Consider the following 17,363-nt stretch of genomic DNA (forward strand, 5'->3'; position numbering starts at 1 on the left):
ACACTGGAGATAAGTGTGTCCTAGGCCAGGATGGGTGAAGTGACTTAAGCCAAAGAAGAACTCCTACCTGAGGAAAGTTCCATTGGATCTTAAACACTTTTAAAACAAGTAGATCACAAACCTGAATTGATTCTTATGTCATTATTTGTGTGTTCTTCAGATTGGAACACGGAGAACAGGCAGAGGCAAAGTCTCAGTCAATCTCTATGGCATCTAGGCCAGGTATGGAATGATCCCTTGGACAGGATGCCTGTTTCACTTACTCTGTGTGTGTGTGGTGTTTATATACATATGATGACGTGCTAAATACTGTACTAAGCAAGAAGCAGTTGCAACCCAAAGAGCCTAATGTCTGTCAATAATAGTGCCTGGGAAGCTACTAATCTGGGTTTATATTAGCCTTTGGGCAAGTCAGAGGCCCCAGGGGGACAAAATGTAGGCCTAAGGACAGAGAACGAGACAATATTTATTTCTAAAACCTAGATAATAAATCAGTGCACCCTCTCATGAGAACAAGGAGTTGATGACTCTTCTCAGATTCTGCCTTCTTTTTTTTTTTAAAGATTTTATTTATTTATTTGACAGAGACAGAGAGAGCAGGAACACAAGCAGGGGGAGTGGGAGAGGGAGAAACAGGCCTCCTGCCGGGCAGGGAGCCCGACGTGGGACTCGATCCCAGGACCCTGGGATCATGACCTGAGCCGAAGGCAGATGCTTAACAACTGAGCCACCCAGGCGCCCAGATTCTGCCTTCTTAGGAGAGGGAGTAATAGATGAGGTTCAAAGAAAGAAAAGATGGAAAAAATTAGCATACAATTCTTCAAATACATACCATGAGCTAGGTATTGTGTTTTACATAAAAGACAAGGTATGAATACTGGTGTCAGAAGTACAAGGATAAAGACACCAAGGGGACAGGACCGTGTGGGTGGTGTTAACAGTTAAAGGTGCAGAATTTAGAGGACCTTAGGAGAGGGCAAAATAGATAACTTTAGGTAATCAAGAAAGTGGGGTGGAAGTTCAGACAAGACCACGGTCATTAGAGATGATCTGCTCCTAGGGGAGCACTTACTTGGGGATGGGTGAGAAGATGCTGAGGCCAGCTCGGAACTTCTTGATGGTACCACTTGCCTTGAACCAACTGTGCCTCTTTTCCTGCTGGGTCTTCAAGAAGTCGTTGCTGAGATGTTTCCATTGTTGGGAAGTGAACATACCCAGGATCCTAAGGAATCAAAGAGAACAGGCTTACAAAAACTCAGGCAGGGGAATAGGTCAAGGAATAGAACTATGAAAAGCAATTAACCTAAAATTCAGACCCAGGGGCTGTAAAGCTAGTTGTGGTGGGGAAGTGTGTCTGAAGATCCCCTGATAATGACCTTAGCACATGGAAATGTACTGTCCTAAAGTACCTCTTTACCTGAGGGGTAAATATCCACTCCCATTACCTGGTCTAATGGACCAGAACAATTCTGAGATGATTTGCCTTTAATGGAAGATCTCAAAGGTGAGCCTTCAATGGCCATGAACCTGGGAATATACTGCCAAGAATAACTATACTGACAGTGGAACAGAAGTAGTGGGATGGAATTGAGTACCACCCTCTACTTTGTAAATAGTGAAAGAGTAGGGACATGAGGGGTACTGACATTGCTAGGCAAAAAATTATATCCCCAAACTTATGGCTTCCAACTTGAGCTGGGCCCTCAGCTAGTCCTGTCAATTCTTTCACTTGTCTTTGATCAGTCCTCTCTGGCATTACTCTAAGCTATTATTCTAAATCCTTACCGCCTTCTCTAAGCTTTTAACTTCACCTACAGCTGATAGCCTCTTCCTTCTTAACAGAGAAAATTGAAGCCATCGTTACCAGCTCCCTTAATTTTCCAACCCTACTACAAAATCTATTTCCATTTCCACTCTACCTTGATTCCTCCATTCACAGGAGACAAGGTGACCCTTCTATTAATTCCTCTATTTGTTCTCTAGATCTCAGCCCCTTCTTGCCTCTTTAGGGACCTTGATCCATCAATCATCCCCCTTTCCTGTCAGTTCCTTTCCCAAAGTCTACAAAAAGTTTCGGTTTCCTCTGCGTTGGTGGTATAGTGGTGAGCATAGCTGCCTCCCAAAAAGTTTCGGTTTCTGCACCTCAGTCTAGTTACATCTCCTTCTTCCCTTCCTATCCTCATCCAAGTATCTCAGTCCACACTTACTGTTTCTACTTCATTGCTAACCACTCACTGTAGTCCAGTTTCTACCTTCACCACTCCACTATGGTTGCTCTTACCTTGATGCTAAATCCAACAAAAACTCTTAAGTTCTCCTCTTACTTATCCTTTATCCTTTCTGGCATTTTGCCCTCCTTGTAGAAACTCTCCCCCTTGCCTTCTGTGACACCATTCACTTCCTATTCTTAACTTCTTTGACCTACCTTCAGTGTTCTTTTTCTGCCCACCCTGCTGCTTTTCTTGGGTATTTTGTCTGAATGTCAAAGGGTGTTTTGCCCTTGATCCTATTTTCTTTTTATCATGTTTTCCCTTAGCAATCTCATACTCTACACTGGTTGTAATCTCCACCCATTCAGTGAATATATTTTCAACCCTAACTTCTGTGACATATCTATGTACTGAGTGCCTCCACCTGAATATCCCAAGGTTTTTTTGTTTTTGTTTTTTAAGTAGGCTCCATCCCCAGCATGGAGCCCAATGTGGGGCTTAAACTCACCACCCTGAGATCAAGACCTGTGCCAAGATTGAACACTTAACTGACTGAGCCACCCAGGCAACAACCCCCCAAGGTTATCTTTAAACAATATGTTTAAAATGGAACTAATTATCTATCCTTATCCCATAAACCTGCTCTTCTTCTTATATCCCTATTTAATTTGGTGTTTTATAATTTACCCATCTAGGCTGGAAACCTAAGCGTAATTTTCCACTATTCCTTGGTTTTTATGACCACATACAACATATCCAAATCAGTCTTCAAGTCTTAACTGATTTTATACTCCACAAATCTCTCTAGTTTATCTTTCATCTCTATTCTCACCCACATTAACACTATGGCTCAGGCCCTCATCATCTCATGTCTGGACTTCTACAAATGCCTCCTACTAAACTAGTTCTGGTCTCTTGTCTCACCCCCTCCTACCTAGTTTACACAGCACTACCAGAATCATTTCTCTAAAACGAAGTCTGACCACGTCCTTTCTTTGCTTAAAACCCTTCAATGCTCCCGCTGCCTACAAGATAAAAGCCCAAGATCCTCTCTGATTTGGACCCCTTCCTACTTCTCTGGCTTCAGTTCCTACCACTCTCCCCCTGTATTTTACTAGCAATATTTAACTACTTGAGCTTCCTACACACAGGCTGCTTCACCTGACTGTGTCCTTGCAAATGTTATTCACTCTCAGAGTCTGTCTGCATGGGCAACTCTTATCCATCCTTGAAAACATGAATCATCTCCCTTTCATTCATTCACTCATAGCCCTCCACCTACCACCAGACTGAGTCACCCCTTCCTCTATATTCTTTTTTTTTTAAGGTTTTTTTTTTTTTTTTTTTTTATTTGACAGAGAGAGAGCACAAGCAGGGGGAGCGGCAGGCAGAGGGAGAACCAGACTCCCCACTGAGCAAGGAGCCCGATGCGGGACTCGATCCCAGGACCCTGGGATCATGACCTGAGCCAAAGGCAGACGCTTCACCAACTGAGCCACCCAGGTGTCCCTCTCTATAGTCTTTTTAAACCTTACATGTTCACTTGTATTAGAACATGTGTCCACTGGACTCTATATTCACTGAGGATAGAATCTATATAATTCATTTATTTCTCTTTGTACACCAAATATTAGCAAGACGCTCAACACATTCCATAAACTAAAACTGTCTGAGCTCCTAAAGCCCCACTCTGAGAAAATCACAAGAGAAAATACGAAGAGCATGACCCTAATTCTAGGGTTGTACCTATCCTTAAATGGTAAGTACTAATAAGCCCCACCTCACCTCCAGGAAGTCTCAAGGCCAGACACCCCAGAACCAGAGGGTCTCCCACCTAACCATAAATTTGGCTTTCCCAATTTATTTAGTCTTTCTTGGGCACATCTCAGAAAGATATTTTTGGGAGGAAACATTCCACCCAAAGGTCTGCCTGTCCATCCACATGTCCATCTCTTCCCCTCATATGTCCATAACCAGAAAGATCAAAGTTCTTACTTTTTCAACTGAAGACCCAGCCCAAACCCTTCCTTATTCGATGGCTGGAAAACCTCAATTGATGGTTCTGCAAAGAGAAGAAAAAGCTCCTAGTATGTACATGTCTCTATTTTCCTGGGAGTCCAAAGCCCCGGTTCAGTGAAAGAGCTTCCTCAGATTCTAAGAGTACTCTAACCAATAGTGACGGAGAAGCAAGCATCTGAGGCAGAGGGCGGATTCTGTGAGCTTTCTGACCAATTCCAAATCACTTCAGCTTCTATGAGGAGGTCGAGGGGAACGGAAAGAATAAATAATATCTGGGGACCAGAGAAAACAATTTCATTAACCAAGAAGGCCTTCATGGGATGGCTAGCAGGTGACAGGAAATGAATGAAAAGCCCTTACCAATGGCCTGCAAATTATACCCAAATTATTCCTAGCTTTTCTCTGGCACAGTTAACTTAGGACTTTGGATTAGACCACAACTGAAGCACCTACATGCCCAAAGTCACTGCCTTTACCTGGTCCATCGAGGTACTGGGAGAGAGAAAATCGCAGCCTCAACACAATAGGTTCTGTTCGGAGGACTTTCCAGGCTGTAGCGACTTCCTCCTAAAAGAGTAAGGGAAACAGGTTCCAGTTTAGCAACAGAGAGGAATGGACTTGGAAGTTTTCCCTATATGACACACACATGCACATGACAGTACACACCACTGTCTGCTGATGGTCTAGGAAAGACAAGGATGAAGAATATGTGCTCCAAATACAGCACTCAGGAACAAGACTCCTGGCCTACATGACAAAATCCACAAGTCCAGCTAGACATGTTGTTGGCAGGTACTAGCACCACTTACATCGAGGAAGCTGATGTTGATGTGGAGGTCAATGTCCACGTCATCGATAGTTCCATATTCTCTACAGAGATACAGGGGAGACTCATTAAGGGAGAAAGAAGGAAACAGAGACTGAGGTGGAGGGAAAACTGAGCCTGGGGCCATGGGAGAGGGAAGAGTGGAAGGTAGCTCTGTATCTAGACTTAGCTACAGCCTCAAGCCACTTACACGATCAGGGCTTCCTCCAGGCCAGAAGCCCTTCTGACCTCGAAGGTCAAACTATCAGCTTAGAGGGATTCTAGGATGAGAGGAAACTTCTAAGAAAAGTGGCTATATTTCTTTCATCACTGCTCTCAGCTAAGCTTAAGTATTCTGAGCAACTCCCACTATCACTAAGCTCCTAATTTATCCAGGTCCACCGACCCCCTATCATGCCATAAGAAGAAAAAAACCTCTAGCCTTCCACAGCTCAGAAAGAAGTGGCTTGCTCCTGAAGTGGAGTCCCACCTGATGGATACAGAGTTCTCACTGTAGATCTCCTTCACGGCTTCAATGTCTGCATCAAGCTGTGGGTGTCGATACAGGTCAGCTGCACAGCTCCCCTGAGTCAGCAGCAAAAACAGTGGGGAGGTTTGGGGGGAGGGGAAAGAGAGATACAAAATAAAAAGAACATGAACAAACACCAGGAACAAGAAAATCAAACGGCAGTAGTACAGATAAGCAAAAGGCAGCTTCTGTGAAGGGGCTCTTGATGGTGACCCTAGCCACCCACCATTGGCACACAAGTCTCCCACCATCTCCACTCTATGAACTTTCAGTGGACCAAATGCAGGCCTTGCTCAAGAAGTACACAGCCTTAAGTCTGCAGCTTTGCCTCTGACCCTGACCAGGGATACTTAGGTATCCCTTCCATGAGAACTCAGGACAGGCTGAAGAGCACAGAATTTAACTCAGATGGTTCTGTGTGAAGAGTCCAACATTCCTCCTCAGGACTGTGCCCTGGGTAGTGATAGTACGAAGCAATCACTGGCAGGGTAATCTTTTAAAAATTTGACCCTAATGAATGAAATGACACCCACTAACTAGTGAAGGAAGAGTCAAAAATTAATTATTTCCAACCAAGAACACATGGGTAGCTTTCACATACAAAGAATGTAGTTTACTCTGAGAAAGGTATGAGTCCCAGGCAAGAGCAAGGATATGAGATCAGCTCTTGTAAGACAATGCTCAGACCACACCAACACTGTATTGTATCCTCACCTTATCTCTGCTCCAGAATAATCTCTCACTACTTGTTGTATTCAGAGAAGCACACATTTAGACTATCCAATATGGGTTTTAGGGGCTGTAATCTCACCTGAACTCCATAGAGAAATTCCTCTGATTCATTATCTCCCTCCGAATCATCATCATTCCAGAACTGGCCTTTGATGTCCTAGTGATGAGAAATAAGGATACAACCTTTGTTGGATCCCTATCATCCCATGGAATGGAGTGGGGTGATAGGAAACAGATTCCCACAAAGAACGGGAGGCCCCTTGGGACAGAATAACTGAGGCCCTATTCCCTTTACTCCCTTCATCTCACCATTTGGGAACACCTGTCTCTTCCTGGATCTGGTCATATCCATGGCCTACCTCTGACTTCTGAGGGATGGAAGATAGGGAATTTTGGCCTTCTTGAGGGTAGGTATGATGATTGAGGCTCTGGCAGCCAGTGGGGGAGGGACGCAGACTTCAACATCAATGTTGATTCCTAGGCATATCTAGATCCTAGTGCAGGCTGGCCTCTTCTAGGATCATTACTGCAAAGCAGCTACACACATAGCTAAGCTCTCTTATCACTCCCTTTCTGTCCCTTATTTAACTCTCTCCTTCCTTCCCAAAAAAATCTACCTGTACACACCCCAAGTAATACAGTCTCCATGCTCCTTCTTCCTTTAACTTCAGATAACCAACTCTACCTTTCAAAAGGGTGGAAGGGAAAATACCAGGAAAAGATGAGGTTTGCACTTTGTCCCATCTATCCCCTGGATGATCAGTTGGAGAGATGGGTAGTCAGTTCTCACCATTGGGTCAGTGGGTCACACACACTCCCAGGTCAGTGCTAGGCAGCACCCCTCCATACCACCAGCTGAACACAGGCCAATGGGATGGGCATTTAGGAGGCCACAGAGGGAGACAAGGGAAGGGGTGATGTCAGGGGCTGACTGGAGATCTGCTGGGGATGTCAGGCTCTGCTGTGGTGGTGGTAACAAGTCACTGTCCTGTGGAAAGTAGACAACAATTGGTTTCATCACCACTTAACAGCTAGATGGTATTTACACAAGCACACGTTTATGGATACACTTTTATTAGACATATTACAGACACTTGCACATAGAGACATACTTGCATGCATGTACACACACTTGTACACATAGTTCTTTAAAGATAATGAACTGTGAAAGCACTATACAAACATAAGACACTACTGTTCCATTTGAGCTCAAGAGTTGGATTAGAGCAAGTCCCTGCTTTAGATCATAATGCTGTATCAACCCCTGAAGGCAAAAGTGATGGTAGCAGGACCAGATGATATGCTACTTTGTCTAGTCAGTTCATTTAGGAACATTCTTCACAGTACCAACCCTCATCAGAATCAGATTCTTTTGGGAATCTTTACCCCTAGTTATTTACTCAAATTGAATCATCATGTCTTACTAAATATCAGTATCACTGGAAGCCTTTATATGACAATCATAGCTAACTTAAAAAGTCCTCAACAACACTGAACATCCCCTGGTATACATGGTCTGAGTTGTCATGGCCAAAATAATACCCTGGACTAATCTCGGAACCTACTCCCCAAATAAAAATGCAATAATGATCCCGATAGTCAGAAAAACACTAACCCCTAGCCATTTCACAAAATTAAGAACAACTATCTAGGCCTTCCTGGCTCTGCACATATCTGTCTCACCCACTCCAACCTAAACAGAAGTGTTCTTGGTCTCTAATATGGTTCTACTGAACCTTAGGTTTACAGATCAGAGTGGGGTCTATGGATCTGCAACATCAGCATCACCTGGGAACTTATTTAAAATGTAAATTATCAGACCCCTACTAAGACCTACTGAATTAGAAACTCCAGAGATGGGGGTCCAGTAATCTGTGCTTTAATAAGCCCTCCAAGTTATGCTGATGCATGATAAAATTTGAGAACCACTGTTCTAAATCATTGTGTGCTCCAAGGACCTGTGGTCTATTCCCCAGATAACCAACTTAAGCCTGGTAACTGACCCAGGATGGGGACATATGGCACAATGCCAAGGCAAACACCATAGCTGTCCTCGAGCTGATAGCAGTGCCTGACTCATCAAAAACAATATGCAAAGGGAAACTGCAACTGAAGTTCTTAGAGATGAAATGGCCTGATATCTGAGATTTACTTGTAAATACTACTCCACCCCAAAGGGGGGTGGGGGGAAATGAAATAAATACGGCAAATATCAATGATCAACCTGAGTGATGGGTTCATGAGAGTTTCTCATACTCTTGTGTATAGTTGGAAAATTCCCTAACAAGTTAAAAAAAAATCATAGGCTACTCCTTCACTTTTTCATGGGCTCTAAAAAGTCAACTCTAAGTGTAAACAGGAAAATTATCCCTGAAACTCCACAACTGCCTACTTGCTGTTCTTCAAACATATCAACTGTACTCCCACCACAAAGCCTTTGTCCCTGCTGTTGCCTCTTCTTAGAATGCTTTTCAGATATCCATATGGCGTGCTCCTTACTTTCAGATTTCTGCTCAAAGGTCATCTTGACCATCCTCTATAAAACAGCAAAACCTCAACACACTCACACTAGCACTTTCTATCCCCCTTACCTGCTTTACAGTTTTCCACAGCACCATGCTCTGACATACAAAATGTTTGTTTTATTTATCTTCCAGCAGAATATAAGCTTTGTGGTGGCAGAGGCTTTGACTCTTTACTGTCTGTTGTCAGTACCTCAACTCATACTTATTGAATGAATAGATGAATGAATGAACTGTCTGCTAGATACCTAAACCAAAAGGGAGATACACAGAAGAACCTAATTGTGTCTACACATAGACAAAATCATACAAAAATGATTTTAAAAAGCAAGACTCCATTCACCTTAAAGAGCAGCTGAGAACCAAAATTATGAAGATCTGAGGGCTGAGCTGGGTTTGTGAGATTTGAAAATAAACAGTCAGATGCTGATCTGGATGATCACAGAGGAATAGAGGGAGGCACTAATGTCCAGCTTGGGCTCTCGGGCTGGGTGGTAAGACGTTGGCAGTGTAGGCCAGAAGTACCAACTTTCTCAAGGTCTTTGTCACCGTAGAAGTCAAGAAAAACTTAGCCTCTCTCCAAGGGCTGTGGCTGCTTGGTTTCTGCTGTTACCACAAGGAGAAAAAGGCAGTTTAGAGGGAATTTTTCTTGTCCAGGGAAGAAACAATTCAGAGACTACCATCTTTTCCAAACCAGGCTGTTTCAGTGAAAGGGACTCCCATCTTCTACTCTCAATGCCCATTCCCCTGGAGGTAGAGAATGGGTTTAAAGAGTGGGAAAAGGGAAGTGGTGGGTCATGAAATTCACAGAATCACAGACATCTGAAAGAGGAGTAAGCCTAAAAGATCATCTCAGTGCTTTCACGTTATACATAGAATACCCAGGTGTAGGAAGGCCAAGCAAGTTGCTTAGCATCAGTATAGTGGAATTGGGACTTAAGCAACATTTGACAGGTCCTAATTACATCCAATTTTCTTGTAATGTGGTTATAACTAATTAAAGGAGTTGTTTAATGAATTAAGCAAGAAAGACCTATCTGATTTATCTAAATGAGGTGAAGGAGGGAACCTTTCAAGAGAAGCTGGGCCAAGTATACACTGTGTGAAGAGTACCCAAACAAGGGTGTTCAGCTCGGTGTTAAGTCTGATGATGGCAGCTAAGACAGAAGGCTTTACGGATTTGTATGGGAACAGGCCAGATGTAAATAAGCCTCAAGTCCGGATCACAAAAGTCCTTCCCTAGGTCCACCGGCACTTCTCGGTCTGACAACTTTTCATCTAGCCAAAAAAGCCTCCGATCCCAACGTTTAACTCTGGGTTTGACTCCCAGCTTTGTAGTCCCGGGAAAGGGGGTTATTCCGCTCTACACCGAGTGCTCCTTTCTCAGAAAGACTAAGCCACTGAACAAAGAGTGCGGGGGAGAACCCACGGAGGGGAGATTCTCAAAGGCTGGCGCTATCTCCGGTACACCCGGTGGAGGGAGAGGACGAAGTTAGCCCCCAAAACACTGGCTGCCATCCGCGCTTCCAGGGCAGGCCCTGAGGCCTCCCTGGGGGGGAGCAGTCATAGCTCTTCTCCGGTTTCCTCCGGAGACCCCCAACACCTGCCTCCCGGGGAAGAAGCTCTGTGCCCGATCGGTGTTGCCAGCCGCCCGGCCTTGAGCAAAGCCTGTCAAACCTAGGAGCGCCCCTCAGAACCACCCGGTCCGAGCCCCTCACTTCATCCACCCCAGCCGAGGCGGGGCGGGCCCCGCACCCTTCCCGTGGCCCGGCAGCCCTGACCCGTTTCCGTGGCGGCCGCCCCACAGGCCGCCCTCGCGAGTACTCACGGCGACCCCGGGCCGCGTGCGGCCGCCGCTGAGGGGACGAGCGGCCCGGGACGCCCCGCGGGGGCGGAGCGGCAGACCAAGGGGCGGGGGCCGGGCCAGGCGGGCGAGGTCGCGCTCCCCCACGCCTCGTCGTTCCGTCACGGGCGCGCAGAGCCACTCTGCGCACGCTCGCGCGGCAACACCGTAGTCACGTGACGGGCTTCTGACCAATCGCCATGCGGCCTGTTTCTGGGCGCGCCACCGCCCGGTACGCCAGGCTTCCGACGCTTGCGCGGTGCGCTGGTTGGGAGGGGGCCGTGGGTTGGGGCGGGTGAGTGGAAAAACGAGGGGCTCTGGGGGTACTCGGAGAGCCTTCTGAAAAAGACTGTCGGCACTTGGCGCCCCGTGTGGTTGGGAGGAATGAGCAGGGAAGACCGTCCCCGCTGCCTTTCCACGTTGGAGGACGGGCCACAGGTAGAGATTGAGAGGGGCTTCCTGAGACCCCGCGGACTCCAAAAATCTCTGGTTTGCAATGGGGGAGTCAAAGACCTCGGGGTCTTGCTCCCCTGGTAGCTGTGGCGTGCCGGAAAGCATTCTTTCTATTCAAACAATCTGGGTTCAGAGCTTGGTTTCAGCACTTACTTCAGCCTCAAAGCATGGGACTTTCACTTTCTGAGTCTTAGTTTTGTCATCTGTAAAGTGGGGGCAATAATACCTTTTAATGGGGTTGTTGTGGTGAGGATGAAATAAAATAATAGCTTGAACCTTATGAAATTGTCGTTTTGTAGGCTATAAAGAGTCAAATACCTGCAATATCATACGGTTCAACATAATACATATAAGAATCTGCGACTAGGAAGTAGTCCATAAATGGAAGCTATAATTGTGGCTATTATGATTATTAATCTCAGACATGGCCAGATCTCCTTTCATCCTTAGAATTCAGTGTCAGGGCTCCCATATGCCCCTCTTTTCCATCAGCACTAATGGGGAAAGGCTTATCTTAGATCTACTCTCTTTCCTCGCTCCCTCTTTTTTTTTTTTTTTAAAGATTTTATTTATTTATTTGACAGAGAGAGACAACGAGAGAGAGAACGAGAGAGAGAACACAAGCAGGGGGAGTGGGAGAGGGAGAAGCAGGCTTCCCGCTGAGCAGGGAGCCCGATGCGGGGCTTGATCCCAGGACCATGGGATCATGACCTGAGCCGAAGGCAGATGCTTAACGACTGAGCCACCCAGGCGCCCCACCTCGCTCCCTCTTGTTAGCTGGATACAGCACGCTCGAGAAAGGCTTTGTCCTGAGTAATATAGGCATGCCATATCTATCCCTCCTGAGCAGCCTTGCAGTAAGGATTTTCCTGGTGATGTTTTTTACGTTTGGATATCCTCAGCATCTCCTTTCTGATTCCCTCCTTTTGATGCCCCCTGCCCCAGTCTTTTCACCTTGCTCTCAGCCTGGACCACAACACTGTCTTAGTATCAGTTTGTTACACCCATTGCTCATAATAACTGAAAAAAGCGAGTGATATAAAATAACAGGATTTATGGCCTTAGTCTCAGAGTGTAGAAGTTCAGAGTAGTTGGAGAAGGAGTTGATTCTGTTCCCTAAAACAATTCCCTAGCAAGGGCCCCATAACAGCTTTTAAAAGCCATACATGCCTGGCAGTGTTTGAACACAAGCACTTTGGGTAAGCAGAAGGAGTCTGTCCCCATGAGTAAAATGTCGAAATCCAGTATTTCACAACCTTCCAGGATTTCCCCTCTTCACCGCCTCCCATATCATGCCACCAGCTCTTCCACTCATTATGAATCCCATGAATCTCGACTGCCTCATGGTTTATCATTATCTTCCTGGCTTCACTTCTTTTCCTATCCAGTCCAGATCCTATGGTCAGTTACTTTTATCACATTTTTGTTAATATGCTTGCCCTTAAAATCGCAATCTTGGGTCATTTCAGCCATTTACCTCCTTTCCTCTCCCATCCTAAACCAGGATCAGGGAAATCACCCAATCCTGCAGAACTGCGCTTGTGAATGGACACCGTTTGAGCTAGTCCAGCCCATAAACCCTATTCTTTGGAAATTATATTTTCTATACTCGCCCTCCAGATCCGTGGGCCCCAGGGCCTTGTTTGTTTTGTGTGACCCCTGGCACTGTGGCTGCAGTTTTTTGAACTGTGAGTGGATTCCTAATCCAAGCTGTGCTAAGTAAATGTTCTCTCCTGGGAATTTTGGATTAGGGATGAGAGAATATGATTCTGGGACTGAACTGGTTTCCTGAACAGAAGAGAAAAAAACCCGGGAGCTATGGTGCATCTACCTCCCAGCTACTATGAGGAGTGAGAGATGGAGAAAGACTACCTGCAGGGAGAGAATGAACCAGTTAGGAGGATAGTGCAATGGTTCTGGTGAGGAAGAATAGGAATATAAAAGAGAGATTGATTTAAGATGTATTCAGAGGTAAAATTAAGATGTTTAAGATAAAATTGGTTTTGTTTAAATGAGGGTGGGAGAACTCTAAGATGCTTCTCTCTCAGGGTTCAGGCCAGAGACCAGAAATGGCGGGATTGGTCTCTGGTTCCTAAAAGAGTCCCAGAGGGGCACTTGGATGGCTCAGTCAGGCTTTCTCTCTCTCTAATAAATAAATACAATATTTAATAAAAAATAATAAAATAATAAAATAAAAGCTTCCCAGGCCCTTTGTGAGGCCCTCTGACCTTGGGGTCTCTGAGTCACATTTATCTAGAATAAATCTTTTAAGCTAACTTAACTTGTACCCAGTGCAGAGCTACTGCAAATTCAGTCTCTTCAGTTGGGTCCATACTGTACTCAGCAATCCTTATACATGGCAGCTTCTGCCACCATCCCCCATTCTGCTTCACAGAGAAAATGAAGGCAAGTGGGAAGAAACTGTCTTAGTTTCTAGTCCCCTCCAAGCATCTGAATCTCTCCCACCCTTTCTTTCTCAGAGAAGAGAGGTCTCCCTTCAAATCCAAGGTTAATCCTCTCACTGTGATGTGCATTTCATTCCCTTTTGTCTCTTCAGGAACTTTGCTCCTTCACTTATGCCTCTCCTTCATGAATATTCAACTTTTCACTTCCCCCTACTTTTTGATCTCAGCACATAAACTTGATCAAATGGCCCAACCTAAAAAAAATCCACTTTGAATCCCACACGCTACTGACTGTTGCACATTTTCTTGCCTTCAACAAGCTTCTAGGGAGTAGTGTGACTCTCCATCTCCACTTCCTCACCTCCCATGCACTCTTTAAATCTAGTGCTTAAATCTAGTGACCTCTTCCCAAAATCTCTACTGAAAATACTTTCACTGAAGTTGCAAATGACTTCTGAACTGAAAAATCCATTGGAAATGTTCAGCCTTAACTTATTTGACCACTTGATGTCATTTAGCTTTGTTGATCACCCTGACCCTGTACCGCTTTTCTCTGTTAGCTCCTATGGGCTACACAATTCCAGTTTTTCCTACACTCACTACACTCCTCAGCATCCTTCATGGACTCCTTTTGTGTCGTTCACTATTTAAATAAGAAAACAGGGCACCTGGCTGGCTCAGGCAGTAGAGCATGTGCCTCTTGATCTTGGGGTTGTGAGTTCAAGCCCCACATTGGGTGTAGAGATTACTTAAAAATAAAAATCTTCCCCCAAAATGAGAAAACAGTTTAGTCCACACCAATTTCTTATCTCCTCACTCTTCCTAGTGACCTCCACAGCACCGACCCGAAGCGGATCTTGGTAATTTGGGGCTTCTCAGAATCTGATTCCCCTCCTTCTTACAAGTCTTGGAGATAAGCAGAGCCTACATTCCATGACCGACATTGAAAAGGTTGGCAGCTAAGACAGAGGCATGTGACCTAGGCCTAGCAAAGTAGCCCCCAGAAGTTTAGATTCTGGGGTAAATGATTCAGAGAAATAGAACCATGGAGAATTCATTCTGGCAGTGGACACAGCAAGGTCAGCTCTCTCCCATGCATGGGGGCTATAGTGGTATGGGGGCTGGTGGTGGTAACATCAAGCGCCCACTGATGATGAAATCCACAGTATTCTCACTGTCTGGTTATGACATATGACTTTGGCTTTTGCTCTGGTAGACTGGCCTCCCATTGTTCCCACTCATTTCCCAAGCTTGCATGCCCTGCTTGGCAATACTATGACCCACCCAGTGCCCTGTCAACAAATGGCTTTTCTGTTTAAGTCATCCTGTGTGGCACCCTGACTGCAGGTGACTAGGACTCCCAAATGTCTATCTCCCTCCTTTCCTTCTTGAACTTCAAGTTGCCTTTTGGATAAGTTGCCTTTTAGACAACTCCATTTGTACGTCTCATAGACAAACACATCTTCTTGTCAGTCTGCATCTCTTCCATGTTCCTAGATTCGTAAATAGCATCTATGACTTGTGCGGCCTGAACCCTGAGAGAGAAGCATCTTAGAGTTCTCCCACCCTCATTTAAACAAAACCAATTTTATCTTAAACATCTTAATTTTACCTCTGAATACATCTTAAATCAATCTCTCTTTTATATTCCTATTCTTCCTCACCAGAACCATTGCACTATCCTCCTAACTAGACCCTCAATCCCAGTATCTACTCCTCTGGTCTATTCTCCCCACTTAGCTGTCCAGTGGAATCTTTTTAAAACACAAATCTGATCATGTCACTCCTCTATTAAAGCCCTTCAGTGGCTCCTTCCTGTCCCCATGATAAATCTGATACCCTTTCTATGGACCTGTCTCCCACCTGACTCTCACTACTCCTTCATCTGCATCCTAAACTCCAGCCAGGTCAAATCACACATTCTTACAGACCCTGCAGGACATGTCTTTACACTCCATAAGTCCTCAGTGGGGCTGAGAGTCACAATGCCCCCTCCCCCTTTCACCCCACAGAGATGGATACATGACCCATCACCCTGCTCAAAGTGATTAGTTTAGGCATGAGTTTGTGACCTTAGTAGAGCCAGTTTTCTCTTCAAAGCTCTCTTGCTTTTAAGGCCATGGTGCTAGGAGCATATGAGATTGAAGCTGCTGGCATCCAGCTCTCTCTGCCCCATGGAGAAAGTGTGTCTGTGACAGGAAAGAGAATGGGACCACGGCACAAAGAGAAGCAGAGCCCTGAGAGATGGAGTGAGGGTTAGCTGATGACATTTAATTGAGCCCTTGAATTCAGCCCCGCCTAAATCAGTAATACCACTACACCTCTCAGTTCCTTCTTGCTTAAGCTGGTTTGTGTTGGGTTCTATCACCTGTCACCCAACCAGTTCTAATACAAAAATGGAATGGGGTGTGCAGACTCTAGAATGGTGGAACTGAAGTGAAATGGGGGCAGTGGGAATCTGACAGTCCTTGGCTGGGAAGTTGGAAATCCCTGTTATGTGATATCAAATTAGCTGGTTAAATGATCCTCTATCTTAAGATTTGGGTCATGCATCCATCCTAGATGGAGATCTTGGGAACACACTGGAAAAATGTCTGGATGTTGAAGTGTGCTGGCCTCTTAAGATTTTCATTAAGGTCCTGCAGTTCCGCTTGCTTCCATGCTGGCAGAACCAGAATTATACCCAGCTTTGTTCAGAGTTGCCCTTTCTGCCTGTGGCCAGCAAGCTAGACTGCCAAGGGTCATCACACGTCTTATAGATTATAAAAGCCAGATCCTCTTCCTCAAGTTTAAGTGAGTGAAAACAAAAGCAGAGACATGGGACATCCAACAGGAGATACTGGAGCTTACGGCCTGAGAAATTCCAAAGAAAATGTCTGATCCTCCACGCCACACCTGAATGCATCTTTTTTTCTTCCCCCCAAAAATATATATTTATTTCACTTAGAATTCAGACAGTGCTGGGGATTCTGTGTGCCTGGGGATATTGGCTTTGAATCCTGTGGGAAAGGGTAGGATATATTGGGCACAAACCTCATGTGCCTTCTTAAACTTAAATCCCCACCTATGCCAAATAGCCCCTGCCCTTCCTTGTCTGTGGTAGAAATGCCACATGGCAGGTCACGGGATCTGACTTCCCAAGCAGCCACCTGGGGGCAAATGATGCAACTTGGAAGTACGGTGGAGGTAGCTCTCTGGGGGATGCACCTTGGTCAGTGGGAAACAGGAAGTGAGGGGAGGAACAGATGGATAAACTCCCTCCCAATTCTCCTCTTGGTGAACTGTTCCAAGGTGGTTTCTCCTTGCAAACACCATGTCCTTAGCAAACAACACTGTCATGTGACCTGTTCTCTCCTCATGGCTCATGTGAAGACATCGCCAACACAGTAATACCTTGTCTTGCATTGCTTCACATCTTTCCTGACTCATGTCTCTCCTCCCCTCTCATCATCCTTCCATCTCCCCAGATAGTGTGAGCACCGTAACCCTTGTCTCAGAGTCTGTTTCTAGAGTACTTTGGTTAAGACATAGAGCCACAATCAAAGCCCCCGTCCCAACATTAAGTCCCAACAGTGAGATAGCTAGAAGGTCCTGTGGACACAGCAGATTTCCTGCCCAAATGCAGAGAATCTAGCCGAGACTGCTGGCTTCCTATCAGGAGCCCAGGGCCAAGGTTGGGGGTTGGGCGGGGGCGGGGGGTGATGGAGATCGGGCCATTTCTAGTCTACTCCATAGGGGAAGCTGAGGCTCATTTCACAGGCTGTCTTCGTGCTTCCCTGCATTTTCTCCTGGGCACCTAATACTTCCCTTGGGAAAAGTCAGACCCAGGCTTGCAGCCTGCTCTG

General features: G+C 45.5%; 1 protein-coding gene across 10 annotated transcripts in view; it reads right to left on the bottom strand.

The window, feature by feature from the left end:
* The window catches only part of PARP6 (poly(ADP-ribose) polymerase family member 6), a 28,263-nt gene extending 17,463 nt beyond the window's left edge, over window positions 1-10,800 (bottom strand). For 4 of the 10 annotated variants that reach the window (XR_014148715.1, XR_014148714.1, XM_081831351.1 and 1 more), the window contains exons 1-8: window positions 9,161-10,519; window positions 7,086-7,283; window positions 6,375-6,452; window positions 5,525-5,619; window positions 5,039-5,099; window positions 4,706-4,796; window positions 4,206-4,272; window positions 1,073-1,222 (exon numbers count right to left, since the gene is read on the bottom strand). Coding sequence is in view for 8 of the 10 variants with exons in the window: in XM_081831351.1 (XP_081687477.1) it covers window positions 1,073-1,222; window positions 4,206-4,272; window positions 4,706-4,796; window positions 5,039-5,099; window positions 5,525-5,619; window positions 6,375-6,452; window positions 7,086-7,088 (545 nt within the window). In the remaining 2 variants the exon portion in view is untranslated. Of the gene's footprint in view, window positions 1-1,072; window positions 1,223-4,205; window positions 4,273-4,705; window positions 4,797-5,038; window positions 5,100-5,524; window positions 5,620-6,374; window positions 6,453-7,085; window positions 7,284-8,886; window positions 9,066-9,160; window positions 10,520-10,598 lie in introns of those variants that run through there. The other 6 variants (XM_081831354.1, XM_081831353.1, XM_081831347.1 and 3 more) reach the window with 5 other exon arrangements.
* Between the last annotated feature and the right edge of the window lie 6,563 nt (window positions 10,801-17,363).

This window comes from Leptonychotes weddellii, chromosome 9 (assembly GCF_054177405.1).
Source record: "Leptonychotes weddellii isolate Sample4059 chromosome 9, ASM5417740v2, whole genome shotgun sequence".
Lineage (NCBI taxonomy): Eukaryota > Metazoa > Chordata > Mammalia > Carnivora > Phocidae > Leptonychotes > Leptonychotes weddellii.